Here is a 23,136-nt window from a genome sequence, read left to right as displayed (position 1 = left end):
CCCCAAAGTGATCAGGGATAACTGTAATATTCTTACTGTCTTTAACGGAGTTGATACTCAAACGTTATGAAATATTCATCAGACCTGGTGTAGTGGTGATATGGATATAACCAAGTTTAGAAATTTCTTTAGTCGTGCTAAAATAACCCCACACGGATTTGTAACAATAAATCTAGACGATCCTAGAACACGGTATCGAGTTGGTCTTGATAGAATTTTTAATTGAGCAGCAGGGAGGGCGACGCTCTCAACGCGTCACCGACACTATCGCATATTTTCTTAAGTTGCATCGAAGAAAACAAAAACCTATCAGCGATAATAGGTAAGCCAATTGTCGTTGACGGAGTTGTCTTACGCTGAATATCGCATTTTATAACGATTTTTGCGACCCCCCAGGAAGTCGCATTTTGCGAAAATACGGGTGAACCAATTAGACTCTGTTCGCCCTCCCTGCTGCTCCCCACATCTAACATCACGATAGAACTTCACAAGTACTGTCAAGATAGAACCCCACAGCTAACGACAAGGGAGACCCCACATCTAACATCAAGAAAGAACTCCACGAATACTGTCAAGATAGAACTCTACAAGTACTGTCAAGATAAAACCCCACAGCTAACGACAAGGGAGACCCCACATCTAACATCAAGATAGAACTCCACGAATACTGTCAAGATAGAACTCCACAAGTACTATCAAGATAAAACCCCACAGCTAACGATAAGGTAGAACCCAACATCTAACATCAAGATAGAACTCCACAAGTACTGTCAAGATAAAACCCCACATCTAACTTCAAGATAGAACTCCATAAGTACTATCATGATAAAACCCCACAGCTAACGACAAGGTAGAACCCCACATCTGATGTCAGATAGAACTCCACAAGTACCGTCAAGATAGAACTCCACAGCTAACAACACGGTAGAACCCCATACCTAACGTCAATATAGAACTCCACAAGTACTGTCAATATAGAACTTCACAAGTACTGTCAATATAGAACTCCACAAGTACTGTCAATATAGAACTCCACAAGTACTGTCAATATAGAACTCCACCAGTACTGTCAAGATAGAACTCCACAAGTACTGTCAAGATAAAACCCCATAGCTAACGAAAATGTAGAACCCAACATCTAATGTCAAGATAGAACTGCACAGGTACCGTCAAGATATAACTCCACTGCTAGGTAGAGCCTCATATCTAACGTCAAGATAGAACTCCACAAGTACTGTCAAGACAAAATCCCACAGCTAACGTGAAGATAAAACCCATTGATAACGTCAAGATAAAACGCCACATCTAACGTCAAGATAGAACTCCAAAAGTATTGTCAAGATAGATCTCCACATCTAACGTCAAGATAGAACTCCACAAGTACTGTCAAGATAGATCTCCACATCTAACTTCAAGATATAACTCATTGCTAACGTCAAGATAAAATCCAACAGCCAACGACAAGATCGAACTCCACAGCTGCAAAAATAGAATATCACAGATAACGTAAAGAGAGAACCCCACAATTACCTGTCAAGATAGAACACACAGCTAATATCAAGTAAGAGTCCACACAACTAACGCCTTTTCAAATTTGCATCCTATAGTTTCTGCTTTGGATGGAAATAATAGTTTTACGTTACGTTAATCGGGTTAATTTTAAAGTAAGAAAATGAGTTACCAACTGGATCACTTAAATAACGAACAAATAAAATAATGATAAAATCAATATGGCTTTCATTTCTAACTTTACTTTCAAATAAGAAACTGTTATGATCGACACTAATAAATATTCGTTTTCAACACATTGATCCATTTCATTGTCAATATATTTGTAGTTACAGTTTTAGAACAGCAATTGCGAATTTTTAAAATAAATATTATTATGCCGAAAATGCACTTCGTTTATCAAAAGTTGTTATTTCATTTATGGGTACAGACATTATTTAAAAGTGCAAACAAACCAAACAAAATAAAATCCAATACCTGCTCCATTGGATGGCTTTGAATTTTGACACTTAATTGTTTCGGGATCGAGGTCCCAATGCCTGGATTCATTGCAATACATACTGGCTCCATCGGTCCTCCTGAAGCCCTGATCACACGTAAGCTGACAAACTGTATACACGGGTAAGAATGAGTCGCCATTGGTTTTGTTGTAAAAGAGGTTTGAAGTACAGTTCCAGTGACCATCTTTGGGTAGTTTAGGTAAGCGACAAGCTGTATATATATATATATATATATATATATATATATATATATATATATATATATATATATATATATATATATATATATATAAGTAATAGAAAAAAGTGAGAAGCAAGAAGTTTCGTACAATTCAAGAAATAACTGATTCCCCTAGATTACAAATTCAAACTGTAACTTATGGTATTGCGAATCAAATTGCAAACAGTCCTAGAATTTCTAACACCAGTCCTAATGGTTAAGTTCTGAATACACTTTAGTGGTTTTCAAACATAAATACAAGTCCGGAATTGTCGATGTGCCTGTGATGGGTTGTGTCTTGGCGAAATGCCAAGTCTTAAGTTGGATCACAATAATATAATCCAAGAATACATATATATCCTTTTCTGAATGTCGCCATAATTCCAAGTCTGTATGTTCGAGAATATTTATGAACAGTTTCTATTTCCAGATAAGAATAATTTAAATTCAATAATTTCACAAAATAAAAATACTGCACAACAATAATATATTTGATTCTACTCAGATGTTATCACTTTAATGGCTAATTTTACAATAAACAAGTTTTAAAAACTGGATATGGGTTAAATTTTCATTGTTCCAGAAGATTCTAGTTATAATCAGAACATCTGTTACCAAACCATAAAAAAATGCATGTGAAAATCATTACGAAGACCTGATCTAGCAATGTCCCTGACTCAACGTAAGACAATAATCCTTATATTTATTCTCAAATCAGAAAAAGGTAAACGATATCGTTTACGAAACTGCCACTGAGTTTAGAGAAGGAAGGTTACTCTATACATTTTTACATAATTCATACCATATCATGAAATAAAAAATGAAAAAGAAACCTAACAAATAATGCAGATGAATTATACATAACACTTTCCCTTATAAAAGAAACCTAACAAATAATGCAGATGAATTATACATAACACTTCCCCTTATAAAAGAAAAATAAAGATCTTTTTGCAGTAAAGCTTTCTTTATAACTAATTTTAAAATATCCATGCGATAAAGTATATTGACGTAATATTATGACTGACGCAAAGCATAATGAAACAACATACTGTTTATATACACGTGTAAGTGCATATGCTGTTTGACTGTATTTACCCTTGACTTTCTTGATGCAAATATTGAATTCCTGCAACATCAAACTCAGCCTTAATACTAACTAATTTCTCATCTTGCCACTGAAAGTAAAGGGTTTTGTGATCACTGAATTCGACATTCGGAGAAGGAGTTGAACCAATAATATACAGTTCAAAGTGTTGTAAAGTCAATATCACAACCAGACATTTCTTCTCGATCGTGGAATCATGGGGGGGGGTAATTGTTATTTTGAAAATTAGCACGCTGGATGACCTACAACATTTTGGCCCTCTTAAATCAATACTCTACCAATCCCATCATCACTTGCATAAACATGGAATTAAAATGACTGACTGAAATTTGGAGCTGAAAGAACTGGTGCACTCTTTAGTATGGCCCTTAACTTTTGAAAAACCTCCTGACATTTTTCAGAAAAGTGAAACTTGGTTTTCTTACTGATTAAATTTATCGGGGATTCAGCAATTATGGAAAATGGGAGCACAATTCCGATAATATCCAGCCATACCCAAAAGTCGCATAAGTTGCGTTTTACAGATAGGCACAGGTAATTCAGATGTAGCCTTGACCTTAGTTTCACTATGATTAACTTGACCATGTCCCATGATATGTCCTAGAAATGTAGCATAAGCACAGAAAAAAATTCACTTTTGAATAGTTTAAGTGTCAAATTTGCATTCCTAAGTCTAACAAAAAAAGCCCGAATCGTCTCCAAGTAAATCTCCCCAGGTGTCGTTATAGATTATGACACCATCAATGTAAGCATCACAACTATCTACACCATATGCAATTATATTCATTAAAAGTTGAAAAGTACAAGGTCAACCTTTATTTATTTATCAATATATAACTAAAGGGAACCAATATGTATATTACTTAAAGGTTTAATGCGGGAGGATAGGTTTCTTGTACATATAGCTAGCCAGATCACAATGTATGCTGATCCCTTTGGGGGGAGGGTAATACCACCATAATTCTATGGAGGGATAATACTGCCATAATTCTACGCATGTATTTTCTATTCTTCCTTGGTGCATTATTGTAAATAGCTGCTTGCAAGTGCTACTTTCATAATTCTATCCATGTATATTGTATTCTTCATTGATACGAACTGTACGTGGCAGTTTGCAAGTGCTACTCTCCGTCTGCATTATTGTCAATGGCTGCTTGCAAGCGCTACATTCATAATTCTAGTCATTAATTTTCTATTCTTCATTGATGCAAGCTGTACATGGCTGCTTGTAAGTGCTTAGATCTACTCTCTTTCTGCGTCATTGTATCTTGCAATTAACCAGCTTCTGAAATGATTCCACAGTTATTCACATGGCAAATGCTATATTAGTTATTAGAAGCATTTTTATTTTATTTATAAACTTGCCAAATTACAATTACATTATTCCATCTGCTATTTCCATATAGATTTGGCCTTGCAACAGTGTAAATAATAAAATAATAAGTTGTATCAGTATCGTCTTTGTTGTCGAGCTCGTGACGCCATCTGTTGTCATAATGGGCTACTAGAGTATTAGCCTGGCATTATGACAAAAGACGGCGTTCTAAATTTCTAAAGGTTTTCCTTTACCAAAAACAGGGAATGCTCCCCACGGGGATTTAGATTGCCTTACGGCAATAATTTTGTGTGGCAACCAGTAGACACAGTATTTACTAGATCTACCTGTCGAATAAATATTGTAACTTTTTCCATTTAATTTTTTAAAGGCGTAAGTTATTCGTTCTCTAAAACCACGTGCTTTCTCGAAGATCCAAGTGATTATAGCACCTTACGAAAACAATAACACATACACCACAGCAGGTTAGCCATCTTCTTGAACGCAAGTTTTGACGCTCTTTAACTATTTTTTTGCTCTCATCTTTTAAGAAATTAACTTCTTAGTGATATCGCTCTTTACTTTGCAAACATTGGTTAGTTTAGCAAAGTACGGATCAGAAATGACAATGATATATTCCCCAATACTCTTGTTAACGAGCTTTTATCTGACGACCCTTGGGTGTAAAGATCATACAGTACGTCACCCATTCTGACGCACCTCGCAGGCATCTATCCTTTCCTGTGATACTATTGTATATAAGGTCCGACGAAAATAATATAGTTAAAAACAACACCAATAACGCAAAAAAAGTTTATAGGTCAAATGACATTAAAAGGATGAAGCGTTCTTAAAGATATTCTTATTTTTGTCATCATCTTTATTGTAGAACATATTTTGTTTCAAAAGCCGAAATAATGAAATTGTGGAAAATCATGTTCATATCACGATAACAATGTTTATTTATTATTAGATGTATTAGATTTGGTGTTTGATTGTTTTCCAATACTTAATTTGCATTGTTTATGTACAGAACCTCAACCTTTGAATGTTTTTTTTAAACTTTAAAACTGGTTTGCATCCCTTAAAACTTGTATCTCTAAACTGTACAAAATTAGAGACAAAATACATAATGTTAAGGAGAGTTTACTTTTATTTATTTGCAATTCTTACTATAATCAAATCAATTAAAAATAGTAAATTGAATTTTAAAAATGTATATATATCACCTGTAAGTTCTAATCATCTCTGTGGCTCTTTGTCACATTAAAGATTTAAAAAAAGCATTAAAAGTGTTTTCGAAATATTAATATAGTTACACATGATTCCAACTTACTAAGTGTGCCGCACCAAAACTTGCATATTTTATTAAGTTCTTGTAACTGTATACATGTATCCTGGTGCGATGAGCATGTTTAGGGACAGTCTTAGGGTCTTTCCTTCAGCAAGTATCAACAACAAGGGGATCTACTGATCTTACTCGATAATTATAAAGGGTAGAATTTTACTGAGCACTGTCTTTTGCTTAAGGTTTGATTCAATATAATTGTATACATTGTGTCCTGGGTAGGCGAGAGCGTCTTCGGACAGTCGTGTGGTAGCCCAATGACTTTTAGGGTGATGGGCAGAAAATTAAACTGTTGTAAATCAAATTCATTCATAAGTTGTTGGTAAGTATTCAAACAAAAATGTTGACCCTTCATCAGACTGTACAGATTTGTGGAGGAGTTAAAAACAGATTTGTGGAGGAAAAAAAGTGTTACAAACACTGCCAAAACGCTTAGAACAGCTTTTGCTTTAATATTCTTCAACAGCCTATATAAATGTTGTGGACGTACGCCTTATGGTCAACAAGTATTGGTTGCTTGATTTGGTATTAGGTAAGGAACGGACAGTCTACCATTTTTCGGCTAAATGGTCTGTCAAATGGTCAAATGCAGAAATAGGTTGCAGATGACTGATGTACCCTAGGTATCTTCTGATTGGGATTTCCTACCATTGGACAATTGTGATAAGATCTGCAGTACTTATGAACATCACTTTTAATTTTAGGCCTTTAAAAACGATTCAGAATATTGTGATAAGTCTTATTGACACCAAATTGACCAGCTTAAGGAGTTTTATGGACTAGACTATGACTTTCCTGTCTATATGACGTAAGAACAGCGATTTGATTGCTCACTGACCACTCATCACCAACAGGTACATCAGGTGGGCTCCATTTTCTCATAATGACCCCATGTTTCATAATGTAACAAACTGGTACTTGTGTGGCTTCAATTTCTGAAACCTAGCCTTGTGTCTTGTCTGAGAAATAGTACTTGGAGACCTATAACTCACATTAAAATGACTTGCATGCTTATAAAGTAGCTGTTACTGACTGCTCAAAATTGGCTAATGGTTTCTATTATTCTGTGACGAACCTTACTGATAAATCTCTCTCTCTCTCTCTCTCTCTCTCTCTTGTGAATATACAAGAAAGAGAACGTACGGCCTTGAGTAGTCTACAGCTAAGACCTTGACGCTGATAGGCCTTGAGGTGCAGTTATCTGCAATTTGCTAAAACCTTATGAGGTTTTTACTGATACAAAATGTAAAATTTACACTGCATTACTATAAAATAAACATGCTCTCAATTGATTAACTTGTGAATGAGAATATATATAAACAAATTAGGACATTAAACCTTTCTTGTAAGCGGCTATCATATTGTGCCACCGTGTGGTAGCGGTAATTTACACCCATAAATGTCCAAATAAAAATGTGGTGGCAAGGGTGAGCGGAAAGTTTACATGCCGTAAAGTGGTACAACCTCTTGTTGCTAAGGTCAGGGGAGTGTGTTGTGATGTGATTTGGATTTTTAACGTAGCTTTATCAATTGTTCAGTCATATCGCCACGATGTCTGCAGTGTGGCAGTTTATAGTGATATTTAGCACTGGGGCATCATGCTGCAGACATGTAGCATGATGTCCCACCCAGTCATATTATCCTGACACCAGGCCGACCAGTCCTAACACTAACCTCTTAATGCTGAGCGCCAAGCGAGGAAGCTGTTAGTACCATTTTTGTAAGTCTTTGGTATGACTCGGCCGGAGATCGAACCCAAATGTCAGGGGAGTAGTCTTGTTGTAAAAAATTGACTTGTGACAGCGCCATCTGTCATAATGAGAAATTTTGTATGCTAATTTCCCTGATGCTAACTTGCAACAGGCTTGATCCTACATTATAATCATGATTTTATAAGGTGCAATCTGTATTAAAGAATGGACCATGAGAACATTTTGAAGTTATGGTGTTGCAAAGGCAACATGTATGCAATGCAGAGTAACATCAACAGTTGGAACAATGTAAATTGTGTTATAGCAAGTTTATAAATAGAATAGTACTTCTTGTACAGTGAAAGGGGTCGCAAGAGCGCCGGCTGAACTCCTTCCATATACCGTGCCTAAAACGCATCCTGAAAATCAGCTGACAAGACTGCGTCCCACACAGCGAGATCTGGCAGCGTGCAAGTACACCCAGCATGTACTCCCTGCTGAGCAAACTCTGCCTTCGATGGATGAGACATGTCCGACGCATGGAGTATGGGAGGCTGCCAAAGGACATCCTATATGGACAACTGGCCACTGGCACCAGAAGAGTCGGCCTCCCCTCACTGCGTTTCAAGGATGAGTGTGCAAGAGGGACATGAAGGCATGCGACATTTCACCCAACGGCTGAGAAGTGCTGACCGAGGACCGATGCACCTGGAGACTGACGTTAAGCAAGGGCATTCGCTGATGCGAGGGGAGGCCAGTTGGCGACAGAGAAACGTCAGAGAAAGAGGAGCTTGGCAGCAATCCCAGTGACTCAGACTCCCAGTATGTCTGCACCAACTGTAATAGGGACTGCCACACACGCATAGTCCTGCACAGCCACAGCAGACGATGACAACACCCCATGCTCTCCCTCTCTCTCTCTCTCTCTCTCTCTCTCTCTCGATCGATCGATGATGATGATGATGATGATGATGATGATGATGATGAACTCGTGTAATAGTTGACATAGCATTTGCCATACGACACACTTCAGAATCAGTTCAGTAGCTGGCAAACTGAAGGTTCAATGACGCAGAAGGAGAGTAGATGTAAGTACTTAAAAGTAGTCATTTACATTTTGAATCAATAAAGAATAGAAAATTCATGACTAGAATTATGAATGTAGCACTTGCAAGCAGTCATTCAGAATAATGCCGAAGGAAAGTAGTACTTGCAAACTGCACCGTACTGTTTGCGTCAGTGAAGAATAAAATATACATGGATATGAAAGTAGTACTCGCAAGCAGCCATTTACAATAATGTATTCAGGAAGAATAGAAAATGCATGCATATAAATTTTGGGGGTAAACCCCCTCCATAGATTCGCAGACACGCTCATTGAAGAAGACGTATAATAAACTCCTATAGCTGTTGGAGCATTTAAAGATTTTTCCTCGCAATGAATGTCAGCCAGGACGAAAACTGATCCTGAACATATGCTTATTATGAGAAGAATAAATAAAACAAAACAGCAATATCCCCCACCCAAAAAAAAACAAAAACAAAGAAGAACACATCTTGTACATAGCACACAACTATTCTGAGGGAGGCGGAAATGATTTATTGAATTATAGAGGCACACAATGAAGCTTTGTATCCAGAATGTATGGATGATGTGTGTTTTGACTTGCAACATTTAGTATTTGTGTCTGTCCCCCATTTTCTTCCTGTACATCGTATTGTTATGTCCTTATTTTCTGACACCCTTATGCTAGCCCCAAGTAATTGGGAGTTTAAAATACTGTTACTGTTTTATGTGGTTACAATACGGTTACTGTTTTATGTGTTTACAATACTGTTACTGTTTTATGTGTTTACAATATGGATACTGGTTTATTTGTTTACAATATTGTTACTGTTTTATGTGTTTACAATATGGATACTGGTTTATGTGTTTACAATACTATTACTGTTTTATGTGTTTACAATACGGTTATTGTTGTATGCGTTTACAATGCTGTTACTGTTTTATGTGTTTACAATATGAATATTGGTTTATGTGTTTACAATACTATTATTGTTTTAAGTGTTTACAATACTGTTACTGTTTTATGTGTTTACAATATGGATAGTAGTTTGTGTTTACAATACTGTTACTGTTTTCTGTGTTTACAATACGGTTACTGGTTTATGTGTTTCCAATACTATTACTGTTTTATGTGTTTACAATACGGTTATTGGTTTATGTGTTTACAAAACGGTTACTGGTCAATGTGTTTACAATACAGTTACTGCATTTTGAGTTTACAATACTGTTACTATTTTTTTTGTGGTTTTTTTTGAGAAGCAAAATTTATTATCAGTAAAGAAAAGCTGAGACTGACTACAAAAGGTAAAAATAGCTTACACTATCATAGATAGTGGACATATGACCTACACTGGTATTGGACTAGGAAGATATTCTATAAATTGATATAATGTATATACTAACTTATAAGACGGATCCAACAGCAAACAACACCCACAATAAAAAATCAGGGTCTATGTTGTTTGTTCTATTGACCAGTCCTAAAAACTGCTCAGATCCGAACCTGCTGGTGCTTTATGTAATGGCAGTTCAAGGTCTATGCAGCTGAATGAGACTTATAAAAGAGAAAATATGGTACTGTATTCGATGTAATACCCCTACATGTTTATTAACTGCATACCATTCTTTATGTCAAGCGTGAAAAAGATTTCCTTACCTAGAATTCCTTTTTCACTGTCACTATTTAATGTGTTTACAATACTGTTACTATTTAATGTGTTTACAATACTGTCACTATTTAATGTGTTTACAATACTGTGACCTATTTTGAGTTTACAACACTGTTACTACATGTATTTAATGTGTATTCACATACTTATTGTTTTGTTTGATGAAGGGATGCATCATACTTGCTGTGGGAAGGAAATGTTCCAGTCTATTTTAAGTCAGTCCTCGACTGTCACCCACTTCGTAGACTGTCCTTGTATATTGTAAAGTTTGTTAGATATGAGCATGTTATAATATGGCTAGTTTTCTATACCTTATCTTAGTGTTATATTATGTATTGCATTAATTGTTATGGTAGTGTATTCCAGACTTTATCGCAGCGTTTATTATGCATTGTATTATATGTTATCATAGTATATTCTAGACCCTATCACTACGTTTATTATGTATTGAATTGATTGTTATCATAATGTATTCCAGACATTATCACACCGTTTATTATGTATTGCACATCTTGCCTATGCATACTATTTGTATATACGTTATTCGTGTATAATATATTATCATTGATCGCGATGAGCCCGAAAGTTCTGGAGTGAGTTTCTGTTTATTTACACTTTACTGTGACATTGTTTAAATAGTGTTCATGGTGGAGTTTTCTCTTAGGGTATATCTGTTGAACGCTTATTCCCAGAAAACCAAACATCGTGAAGGTATTTTCACTTCATGCTTTGTATTCCCGTAGACTTTATTTTGTGTCCGTTTCTTCCAAACTAATATCCATTTTATGTCTGGATTACTGAATGTAACATTTATATACCAGTATCTATTATTTTTCTAGGCAATTTCAGTTTTTTATAATACACCGTATTCTATTACCTATTTATGTCTGTGTTAATTGTATTTATAATGCACCGTATTCTATTTCTATAATATTCTGTAATTTTTCAAATATCCGTTTAAAGTTAATTTTGAGTGCATTTTTATCCACAAATTATTCATAGCATTCTTATTTATGTCGGTATAAGTCTGTGTGGCAAACGATGATGGTTTCCCTGACAGATTACTGTTAGCAGTATTTCTGTATTTGCTTGGCTTTGACTTTGATCCTAAGACTTTTCCAAAACGAATTTGTTTTTGTTGCCCTAAATGTTTGAAGTAGTCGTCTGCCAGAAAGTTTGTGCAGTCACATGCGTATTGTAACACTGCCCGTTCTTTGTCTAAATTTGGCATTGATATACCTTTTGGGTTTATATTATCATTCATCTTTATACAAAGTGCTTCAATTGATACAGCGTATAAAAAAAAGTGGACGGCGAGCACCACTGTCTCACAGACCTCACGATATTAAAATTTTCCATTTTTCCTACTTATTGTATTTTTATACCGTTGTTTAAGTAATTTGCAGAAATTATTTCCAAAGCCATACTTTTAGGATGGTTTCTCTATAACCATGTTTAATCCTGTAAAAGGCTTTTTCTTGGTCATACAGTATCAATATTTCCTTTTCGCTTTTACTGTGTGTGAAATCTGTGACTGTTTGTATTGTTAACATTGTATTCACTATATATCTTCCTTCTTCTCCACAACTATAATTTATATTAAGTATCTCGCTCATGTATTTAAAACAAACTTCATTTTCTAACAGTTTGCCTAACATTTTATGATATATATTTAATAAGGGGATTGGTCTCCAGTCATTTTAGATCCTGTATATTTCATTTCCCTTTGTGTGCTATTGTAATCATTCGTTGTTGCTTTTGCTTGTCATTTCTCCTTGTAAGAAGATATTGCTGTATAAAAGTTTAAGCAATGGTAGAACGTGTGTTTGAAACGCTAGGTAAAATTTTGTAAGGAATCCATCCGATCCCACAGCTGTCCCTTTATTGATGTTATTTAGTTAATGTTTGACATAATTTCTTCTAAAGCTTTTTTTAATCACAAGCTATTTTGGTTTATCTATTTGTTTGTGCTAAATTACTTTCTTCGCAGTAATCGTCTATTTCATGCTGCGGTCTTCTTTATACCATTTTGTATATAACATATTGACATCTTTATGTCATTATTTCTCAATGTTATACTTAATTGTCCGGTTGTTTTTCCTTTAGGCTTCAACATTATTTTTCTTCCCACTCATCAACGCGAATGTATAAAAAGAAACGCAGTAAGATTACGGTGTGTGTGTGTGTGTGTGTGTGTGTGTGTGTGTGTGTGATGATGATATTCTTTTATTCCTCCATTTTCTGAAGATTTTAAGACAAAAATCAAATGCAATTAAATACACAGAATAAAAAAATAGTGGATTCATTACTTATTGAATCATTTCCAATAGCAAACGAATAAATAAATTAAAATCATTACTAAACTAGAGATAGATATATATACGATAGAACATTTGAAAATGTAACCTCACAAGAAAAATAGTTAGTTTCCTAATCGTTTTTAATCCAGTACAAGTATTTCTTTCCTTATATTATGTTTGAGTTCTCTATTGAATCGAAGATATAATTTCCTTTATCTTAATGAAATACTTGGTAGATAGCCTGATCATATTTATCCATGCCTCAAATTCTAAACGTTGTGACAATCATTTAAACCACCAAGTAGTATAATCAGTATAACATCATCGATTTGATCACAGAAATCACGGTAAATCACTGGAGGCATATACGAAAATAGACTTTCCATCAAGTGGTTTCTGTCGTCTGAGGTTAAGGCACAATTCATCGAAATGTGCAAAATACGGTCATGACTCATTTTGCCACATAGGGACACAGTCCAGGTCTTGCTTGCATTCCTCCAATACGAATTAATGTCCCATATTCCATTTTTCTGCTTGAGTCAGTGTAAGCTCTTTTCCATAGATGATGCATTTTTAGTCCTGGATTAATTTTTAAAAATCTACAGAATCCCTCTGATGGATTTCTGATACTCATTTCATGTTTTCTCTCCTCAAATATCTGTATTCTTGTCCCAATTAAGTTTTTCCATGTTATTTTGTCTGGGAATTTTCCAGTGAAAATAAAGTCATTGAGATAGTCTTCTAAATCATACTTTTTGAGTACAGCATTTATATCATATATAAAAGAGTTGCAGCTATGTTGGGGGTCAAAAATCAAATTTCCAATAGTCCAGAGGAAAACCTTTTTAGCAGTTAAGTTTGCTGATTTTCTACACATGCGACCAAGGAATACAAGGTTTTGCTTATCTATGCGAGCTTCCATTGATATCATCCCCAAGCATGATGTCGTAGATCGAATAGGCGATCTTTGAGGGAAACCTTGTACTCTCCGGGCGAAATATCGTTGCATTTTCTCCATTGATTCAATGCCCTGATATAACATATTAAACCAGAGTTCTGATCCATACAAAGCAGACGGCAATATAACTCTTTCCCAGACTTTCCCAGAAACTATCGGATTCATTCCATTTGCATTTAATCCAATTGAGTATAGTGAGTTTGTTACACGTTTAGCTTTATTCTAGGAATAGACTATACGATCATTAGTTTTCATTGATTGTGAAAAGGTAACTCCGGCATATTTCACTTTTTTTGCGCTAGGAATATTCTGTGATCCCAGAGTAGTTCCATTTGATGAGTACACTTCATTTTTTTTTTACTAAATATCATCCAATTACTCTTGTTGTAGTTATATTTCAATTTCCACTTCTGTGCATACTGATAAGCTGTATTCACAAGTATTTGCAATCCATTCAGCGTAGAGCTTAGTAGAGTAGTGTCGTCTGCCAAAAGCATGCCAGGTATGTTCATCTGATTCGCTGTTATCCCGCAATTAGTCAGTACTAGTTCATTCAATAGGTCATTTATGTACACGAGAAACAAAAAAGCCGACATTACATGCCCTTGACCAACGCCTGTCCGTAATGGAAATGTGTTCGATATACATCCTCTACACGCTACACAGGCACTTGACTGTGTGTAGGAATGGGCGATTATTCTCCATATTTTTGCATTAATTCCTAATATTTTTTAGTTTATTTTAATAGTCCACAATGCCACAGTCTATCAAATGCCTTTTCATTATCCAGAAAAAACAGCATATACATTAGAGTTATGATTATTAAAGTACATCAAACATTTTGAAGAGTAAATGCAGCGGAGATAGCTCCAGCCTCTTTACGAAATCCAAATTGATAAGGATGTGGAAAGCTTATTTTGTCTAAATACTTTTGAATTCTGGTCATCAATATTTTTTCAAACAATTTTCCCAGGCAAGATGTCAATGTTATACCACGATAATTCACCGGATCCTTTTTATCTTTACCATTTTGTTTGTATATCGGTATAATCATCCCACATCTATATACATTAGGCAAATACTCATGCTGGATCATGTAATTAAAAAGGGCAGTTAAATGTCTGATTAAATATTTTCCACCATACTTTAAGTGCTCATTAGATATGCAATCAATGCCTGGTGATTTCGTTTGTTTTTAGAGACTTGATATGCTGCAACACTTCTTCCTCTGTAATATTATTAAATTTTATGTTATCAGTCTCTAGTTTGCTTTCTTCGTATATATTCTTCATTTTGACACAATCATTATGTTCCTCATCTGTTGTACCACTTAATTCAGAAAAATATAGTTTCCATAGATTGACACATTCATCCAAATTATTAAATTCTACTCCTCGAAATGCATTATTACCAATGTCCGATTTATCTTTCCTATTTTCCCGTATGACTGCATAGAATTCGTCTATTCACATTTCTGCACTCTTTTCTGTCTCTTCAAATACGCACTCTTTATATACCTTTTACTCTAGCCTATGTTTCTTTCTAAACTTTCTTTTCGCGTCCTTGTATTTTCTTTTGATGTTACACTCTGTGCTTCTATTTTTTCCTGCTTTGATCCATTCTCCGCGCGCTTTTCTCATATTCTGATGTAATTTTTCAAGCCCACTTTTCTTCCAATATGGTTTCAAATGCCATTTGAATTCGGACTTTGGAATATATCTGTCTGATGCAGTTATTACACTCTTAGTTATCAATTCATTATACTTCTCTATATCTTCTACCTTCTTACACTCATAGGTGAAATTCAAGAATGCACTAACATCAGATTTATACATGCTCATTTCTAATGGATTTGCCAAGTTCCATTTCATTCTTGGAGATACACATGTCTTTTTATTTTCCTTCAATATATCTTTTGCAAGTGCCGCTGTAATAGGTAGGTGATCCGATATTGAGAAATCAATTTTGTCATTTACTATGTGTCTTTTTACAGCACCTCTGATTATTTCAGGTATTATATATAATCAAGTGTGGACGTTCGTGACACGTCTTTTGATCTATACGTGATGTAATGTTCATGTGGTTTTATCACCAACGTAGCAACTATGTTTCTCTGTTCTATTCTTTTTTTGAGAGCAAGATCTCTTCTTGATGGATTTTTACACACAAGATCTGCATTCATTCGCCTATAATTATGCATATATTTTCAGCAGAATACCTATCATACACATCAAAAACATTTTCACAAAATTTGTCATATGCATCATCAGTTCTAGTTGTCGAGGGAAAGTAGATTGCAATCAAAATTATAGGTTCCAAGTCTCTCACTAAGATTTTCACCGCCATAATATTTGGGAACTCATTTTGTAAGGTGCTTACTTTGCATAGTGATGATCTATAAAATACAGCAACTCCGCCACTACCTCTATAGCATTGTTGTATCTCTTCAGTAGGTAGCGCAACTACTTTGAAATCATCATGTAATTTATCTAAATACGTTAGATTCTTTGTACAAAGCCATTGTTCAGTGATAACAAATAGATCTGTGTCTGGTAACAATTCAATTAGTTTCTGCGTGCTAGACATTATACCACATACATTCCATGTTGAAATAATGAGCATAATTATAATTAAGAAGCAATTACTAATCATATAGCTATGCTCATTAGGAATATATTTTGTATTTCTCATGCGTTTCATCAAGTGGGTAGCCTTCTCTCCATTTTCTGTTTGTTATCCATTCCCTACATTTTATTCCAGAACTCCAAAGTGATTCATTATTCATCATCAGTTCAAAATCTTTATCCAGTACATTTAGTCGAAATGTATATATATTTGATCCATCCCAATGGGGTCGTTCCTTTATGAGGCGGACGAATGTTACTGTCACACCTTCCTCCTTGCACTGAGTTGCGATAGCTGTCATTACTACATCTATATTTTTTCTCGATTTGACATTTGACAGCAGAATGCGTCTTATTTTGTTTCTTACGACTGGTTCAAACACATCTGATTCTATATTCCTTTGATTGGGTCTGGTAATAATTGTCTCAATATGTCTATACGATGTATCTTTCTTTTTGTGTCTCTCCTCGTCATTCGGAAGCATTCTTTGATCATTTGGTGATTTGTTGTGCCCTGTTTGAGATTTATTTATTATGTTTTCATTTATATTTATGTTAGCTCTTTCTTCATATTTTAATTTCTTTTGCTGATTTTGAGTTGATTTACTATCTCTTGCATTGTTAGATATTACCTCTGTGCGCTGATTATGACTCACATTTTCCGTTATGTTAGTCCGATCATTCCGTGAAAGTGGCGGGAAATCTTTCAATGTAAACATAGCGGGACCATTTCCAGGCACATTTGCTGGAAGAGCTCTAGCAGTCTCTTTGTGTATTTCTTTCTGTCCATGTACTATATTTTCTTGGTCAATAGATGGAGAGATGTCATGTCTACTCTCCTTGTATGCTGATAGTTCATGATTTCCATGATTTTCTTTCATTTGCAAGTCTACGTTTCTACCACTTCCTTTGTTAGACTGATTGTATATAAGTTTGTGTCTTGTACAAATTGTGTCTAACTTTCCCTCAATACAGTTGATCTTTTTCATGATCACATCTAGATGTTGATGCACATGAGAAGAGAATTCTTTTATCTCGTTTTCCCTGGTTGCTATTTTTGACATCTGGAAATACATTCCTCTATTATCATTGATTAGTTTTTCTTCCTTTAATTTCAGTTGTTCTATCTGAGAGTTAGCCTCTTCGAGTTTCTTCGTAGTTTCCACTAAGTCTGACTTTAATTTTCGGATCTCATTTTCTCTCTGTGTGACAATATCACCTAACTGGTTTTCCAATCTGGAGAATTTGTCTTCAAACTTATCATTCATTATCGCTATCTGCGCAAATATTGTGCTCATTCTATCAGCATCTTCGTCAGTTCTTTGTAAGGCGCAATCATTGACCGGAGCTTTCGGACTTTGTGATATACAATCGGTGCAAATAGAGATTAAACGCTGGGATGATCTTGTTTCATAATTATGTTTCAGTGCCCATTTAGATATACATGCTTTCATGTCACTGTAATTATTCTCTCCTTCAATGAAATGGAATATAATATAAATATCTTCCGATAACTTATCCTCCACAGAAGCACTATATGTTCGAGGTAAACGTTCTACTAATCGACCATCACGACAATCATATCTCTTCCTTTTTGCTAGATCAAAGAGAGCTTGCCTAGAATCTCTGAGACCTTTGACATCAAGTGTTGATTTCAATCTTTTTTTGAAGGCACTTCTATTAAGAGTTCCAAATTTGGTTTTGATTTGCATGTATATGCCTTCATTAATTTCGTCTTGTTCTGCTTGCAATGTCTGTGAAACAAATAGAGCATCATCATTGGTATCATCTTTGGTATCAGCATCAGTGAAACTTTCAATGTTTCTCACATTTCCCTTCGATTTCCCCATATCATCCATCTCTGATAAGTTTAAATCCAGTCTTGAATTGATGTTGTCCTCATTTTCATTATCTAACATGTCTTGAGCAACATCAAAACTGTTTTGAGACTTTCTCTCAATGTCCACATCATCTATAATATCCTGCTGAGAGAGCATTTTTGTTGTTTTCTAATGAATATTTCCCAATACATTCAAGTATTTATTTATTTATTTATTTTGTTTTTATTTATTGTAGGTAGTATATTTTCATTTCAGCCATATTTCAGTCATATTGTCAAATTTTATCTAACTTTCTCATGCAATATAGATTCTTAAAGAGCTCACGCCCTTTTCTTGACACCACAGTTTCAATTGACTCGTCGTCACCATACAGTTGGGATACAGAATCTGAGCGGCAACCATTAGCAGCATTTGAACCTGTCTCTATGGATTTCGTACATACAATCCTGATGGAGGGTGCACCAAAGTCATGTGAACTTGATCCAATTCCAACATCACTGCTGCTTGAGTGCTTAGATCCAGTATTGCCTTCACTAACTGATCTTATTAATACCTCTCTCTCATCTGGGGAATTCCCGTCATTTTTCAAAACTGCCATTGTAAAGCCTCTGCTGAAGAAACCAACACTAGACCATAACTATTTAAAGAACTACCGCCCAGTTTCTAATCTCCCATCCATTTCAGAAATCTTAGAAAAGGTTCTTCTATCCCAGCTTGTATCTCATCTAAATTCAAATAGTCTTTTTAGCAATGTACAATCTGCATATCGCCCTTGCCACAGTACTGAAACTACTCTTCTAAAAGTAGTTAATGACATTTTCTCTGCGTTGGATAGCGGAAAGATTACAGTCCTCACCCTCCTTGATTTGTCTGCAGCATTTGACACAATAGACCATGATATATTACTTCACCGTCTGCAGCATGTATTTGGCATTCATAATACAGCCTTACTGTGGTTCAATTCCTACTTGGTCAACAGGACACACATTGTATCTGCAAATGGAATACACTCCAGCCCAGTTGATCTATGTTGTGGTGTTCCACAGGGGTCTGTTCTTGGACCTGTTCTCTTCATTCTGTACACTCAGTCGCTCTCAAGTGTCATATATCATCATCCAGTGTCTCACCAATTGTATGCTGATGACACCCAAATATACAAATCTAGCCAACCAACTGAAGTTGATGCTACCATCCAAGGTGTAGAGAGGTGTATTTCTGATGTGAAATCATGGATGACATGTAACAAGCTGCAGATGAATGATGATAAAACTGAGGCCATTCTGATCACAACACAAAGACTTTCTCATTCACATCTTTTACCTCAAACAATAAATATCAGCAACGCCAACATTAAATTCACACAATCAGTACGAAACCTAGGTGTTACTCTGGACAGTACTCTCACATTGCACCAACATGTCATGAACATATGCAAGCCTGCGTATCTTGAGCTGAGACGCATCAGCTCCATTCGTAAATATCTTTCAGCTGATGCCACGAAAAAGCTTGTGTGTTCATTGGTACTTTCAAGACTGGACTATTGTAACTCAATTCTGTCTGGTTCATCTCAATATCTACTCCAGAAACTTCAAAAAGTTCAAAACACAGCTGCCCGGATCATACTTAGAGTACCACGATCAGAGCACACCTCCCCGCTGCTCTGTACCCTACACTGGCTATCCATTCGATCCAGAATCAAACACAAAATGTGCTCTCTGTGCTACGTTTCACTGTCGGACTCTAGTCCAACATACCTATCCGATATCACCCATGTGTACACACCAGCAAGATACTTACGCTCCTCTTCTGACAATCGTATACTCATTATTCCAAGTATGAAAACAAAGTCACATGGACAGCGTTCTTTTTCATACCAGGGCCCAGAAACGTGGAATGAATTGCCCACTGAACTTAGACACAAAGACACAGTGATCACATTCAAGAGGGCTCTCAAAACTCACTTATTTCGACTGCAAGAACAAACTTAAAGACCTAATAATGTTTCCTACCTGAAATATTCTCAGCATGTTTTTATTTTTTTAATGTTTTTCTAATTTCATGGTGTTTGTTTTTGTAATAATATTATTATATGTTTTTTGATCTTATAGGTGTTGTCTAATGTTGTAAAGCGCTTAGAGCTTCTAAAGATTAGGCGCTATACAAAGTCCTCATTATTATTATTATTATTTATAATACACCGTATTCTATTTCTATATTACTCTGTAATTTTTCAAATATCCATTTAAAGTTAATTTTAAGTGCATGTTTGTCCACAAATTATCCATAGCATTTTTATTTGCGTCGGTATAAGTTTGTGTGGCAAACGATGATGGTTTCCCTGACAGATTACTGTTAGCATTATTTCTGTATTTGCTTGGTTTGGACTTTGATCCTAAGAATTTTCCAAAACTAAAGTATTTTTTTCCCCTAAATGTTTGAAGTAGTCGTCTGCCAAAATGTTTGTGCAGTCACATGCGTATTGTAACACTGCCCGTTCTTTGTCTAAATTTGGCATTGATATACCTTTTGCGTTTATATTATCATTCATCTTTATACAAAGTTCTTCAATTGATACAGCGTATAAAAAAGTGGACGGCGAGCACCACTGTCTCACAGACCTCACGATATTAAAAATTTCCATTTCTCCTACTTATTGTATTTTTTATACCGTTGTTTAAGTAATTTGCAGAAATTATTTCCAAAGCCATACTTTTAGGATGGTTTCCCTATAACCATGTTTAATCCTGTAAAAGGCTTTTTCTTGGTCATACAGTATCAATATTTCCTTTTCGCTTTTACTGTGTGTGAAATCTGTGACTGTTTGTATTGTTAACATTGTATTCACTATATATCTTCCTTCTTCTCCACAACTATAATTTATATTAAGTATCTCACTCATGTATTTAAAACAAACTTCATTTTCTAACAGTTTGCCTAACATTTGATGACATGTATTTAATAAGGGGATTGGTCTCCAGTCATTTTAGATCCTGTATATCTCATTTCCCTTTGTGTGCTATTGTAATCATTCGTTGTTGCTTTTGCTTGTCATTTCTCCTTGTAAGAAGATATTGCTGTATAAAAGTTTAAGCAATGGTAGAACGTGTGTTTGAAACGCTAGGTAAAATTTTGTAAGGAATCCATCCGATCCCAGAGTTTTCCCTTTATTGATGTTATTTAGTTACTGTTTAGCATAATTTCTTCTAAGCTTTTTTAAATCACAAGCTATTATGGATTATCTATTTGTTTGTGCTAAATTACTTTCTTCGCAGTAATCGTATATTTCATGCTGCGGTATTCTGTATACCATTTTGTATATAACATATTGACATCTTTATTTCATTATTTCTCAATGTTATACTTAATTGTCCGGTTGTTTTTCCTTTGGCTTCAACATTGTTTTTCTTCCCACTCATCAACGCGAATGTATAAAAAGAAACGCAGTAAGATTACGGTGTCTGTGTATGTGTGTGTGAGAGAGAGAGAGAGAGAGAGAGAGAGAGCAGAGCCAGATGATAAAAGAACAATTCAATAAAAAAAAATTATTATCAAAAACGCCCTTAATAGGAACCAAGACGGTAATCGAATCGCGTATTATCATTCAGACCAGAGAACGTGAATAAAATCGAGTAGCAGACGACAAAAAAAAAAGTGCTAAGAGTCACTCCAAATAACATATTCCTGAAATTAACCCGTGACATTCTGCAACAATAGCCCATTTTAATGTTAAATAGCCAATTTGTCCCTTGTAAGGTATAATTATAATGGACTGTTCAAGTTTCGCAATGTCAAGACAGTATTCCTTTAATGGCACACTTTTTCCCCCGGCTAATTTGGTTTCTCTTCATAAATTAGTAAGCTTTTCCTCAATCCTGGATGGGTTAAGAGTTTTGAAAATATCCAGCACCATTTCTACCTAATGGTTTTGTCTTTTTACGAACATCTGAAATGGATTTATGGCATGTTCGAGCTATGATGTCGTAACCTTGCACTGGAATATATATGACACATGAAGGAATGTAGTTTGTTAATACCAACCACCGATAGGGGTGATAGGCCCATATCGCAAACGCCTTATACTTACATCGGATATTTAATTGCTGTTTATTCAAACTGTCTTTGAATAACAATATTTGATATAATTTGTTGTTACTGAAGGTAACATTCAAGAGTTATTAAACCATACAATCATTATTTTAAAATATATGACAGACATTTTTTAAAGAACGGTTGAGAAAATGAGGATGTGCGTCCTTTTTGTAACAAATGCGTGTGACATATGCTTATGATGTATTTAGTTGCCCTGTCTCTGATGTATATAGTGATTTAGTTGCTGAAATAAAAACTTACATGACATCTTAAAATTCTTTTAATTTTAATTTGAAGTCCACTAAGGAAGGATATCTAGCTAGCGTTCCTGCCTTGCTCTCTCCCATTACACGTGATCTGGGGAAAATAGGATTTAAAGGGAGGTAACTCGAGGAAATATTTCACATGTTGAACTTCTCCCTATGTAATTGAAATGCAGTACATTGAACTAAAATTATTTAACATTAGCTTAGTCATCGCGTAATTCATAATGTGACTTGCTGAGAGAGAGAGAGAGAGAGAGAGAGAGAGAGATGTCTAAAACCTTTAATAATTTCATGCGCAGTGCGATATTACGAATTAGATTGCAACGGAGCTTATGTAGATTAAAAAAGCACAAAATCATTTTTGTTTTTGTTATGAAAAAACATCTTAATTTGTTCGTGTAGAAATAATGTTACTATTTCCCAATAACAGTTCAGCAGCTCTTGTCGAATTTGCTGACTTCACTGCTAGCTATCAATTTCGGCCTGAAAATGAAATGTATCCATTAACTATCAACACAAGTATCAGAAAATAATCACCGCTGAAATGTTAGCAATCTTTTCAACAAAAAAGTGACATTTGTGTGTGAATGAATAATAATGTTGTTTAGATTCTTGTAAATGATGCGATGAA

The 23,136-nt window shown here is 35.1% G+C and overlaps 1 protein-coding gene across 2 annotated transcripts in view; it reads right to left on the bottom strand.

Annotated features, from left to right (window-relative positions):
- LOC149796316 (uncharacterized) overlaps nucleotides 1–23,136 on the bottom strand; it is a 78,970-nt gene that overhangs the window by 41,894 nt on the left and 13,940 nt on the right. Inside the window, exon 5 of one of the 2 annotated variants that reach the window (XM_089960964.1) lies at nucleotides 2,071–2,220. In XM_089960964.1, coding sequence (XP_089817090.1) covers nucleotides 2,071–2,220 — 150 coding nt within the window. Of the gene's footprint in view, nucleotides 1–1,986; nucleotides 2,221–23,136 lie in introns of both variants that reach the window. The other variant, XM_089960962.1, reaches the window with a different exon arrangement.

The sequence above is a fragment of the Sinohyriopsis cumingii genome, chromosome 6, assembly GCF_028554795.1.
Source record: "Sinohyriopsis cumingii isolate HCF-2022 chromosome 6, ASM2855479v2, whole genome shotgun sequence".
Taxonomy (NCBI): domain Eukaryota; kingdom Metazoa; phylum Mollusca; class Bivalvia; order Unionida; family Unionidae; genus Sinohyriopsis; species Sinohyriopsis cumingii.
The sequence above is the reverse complement of the archived record's forward strand: the minus strand, read 5'-3'. Positions and strand labels throughout refer to the sequence as shown.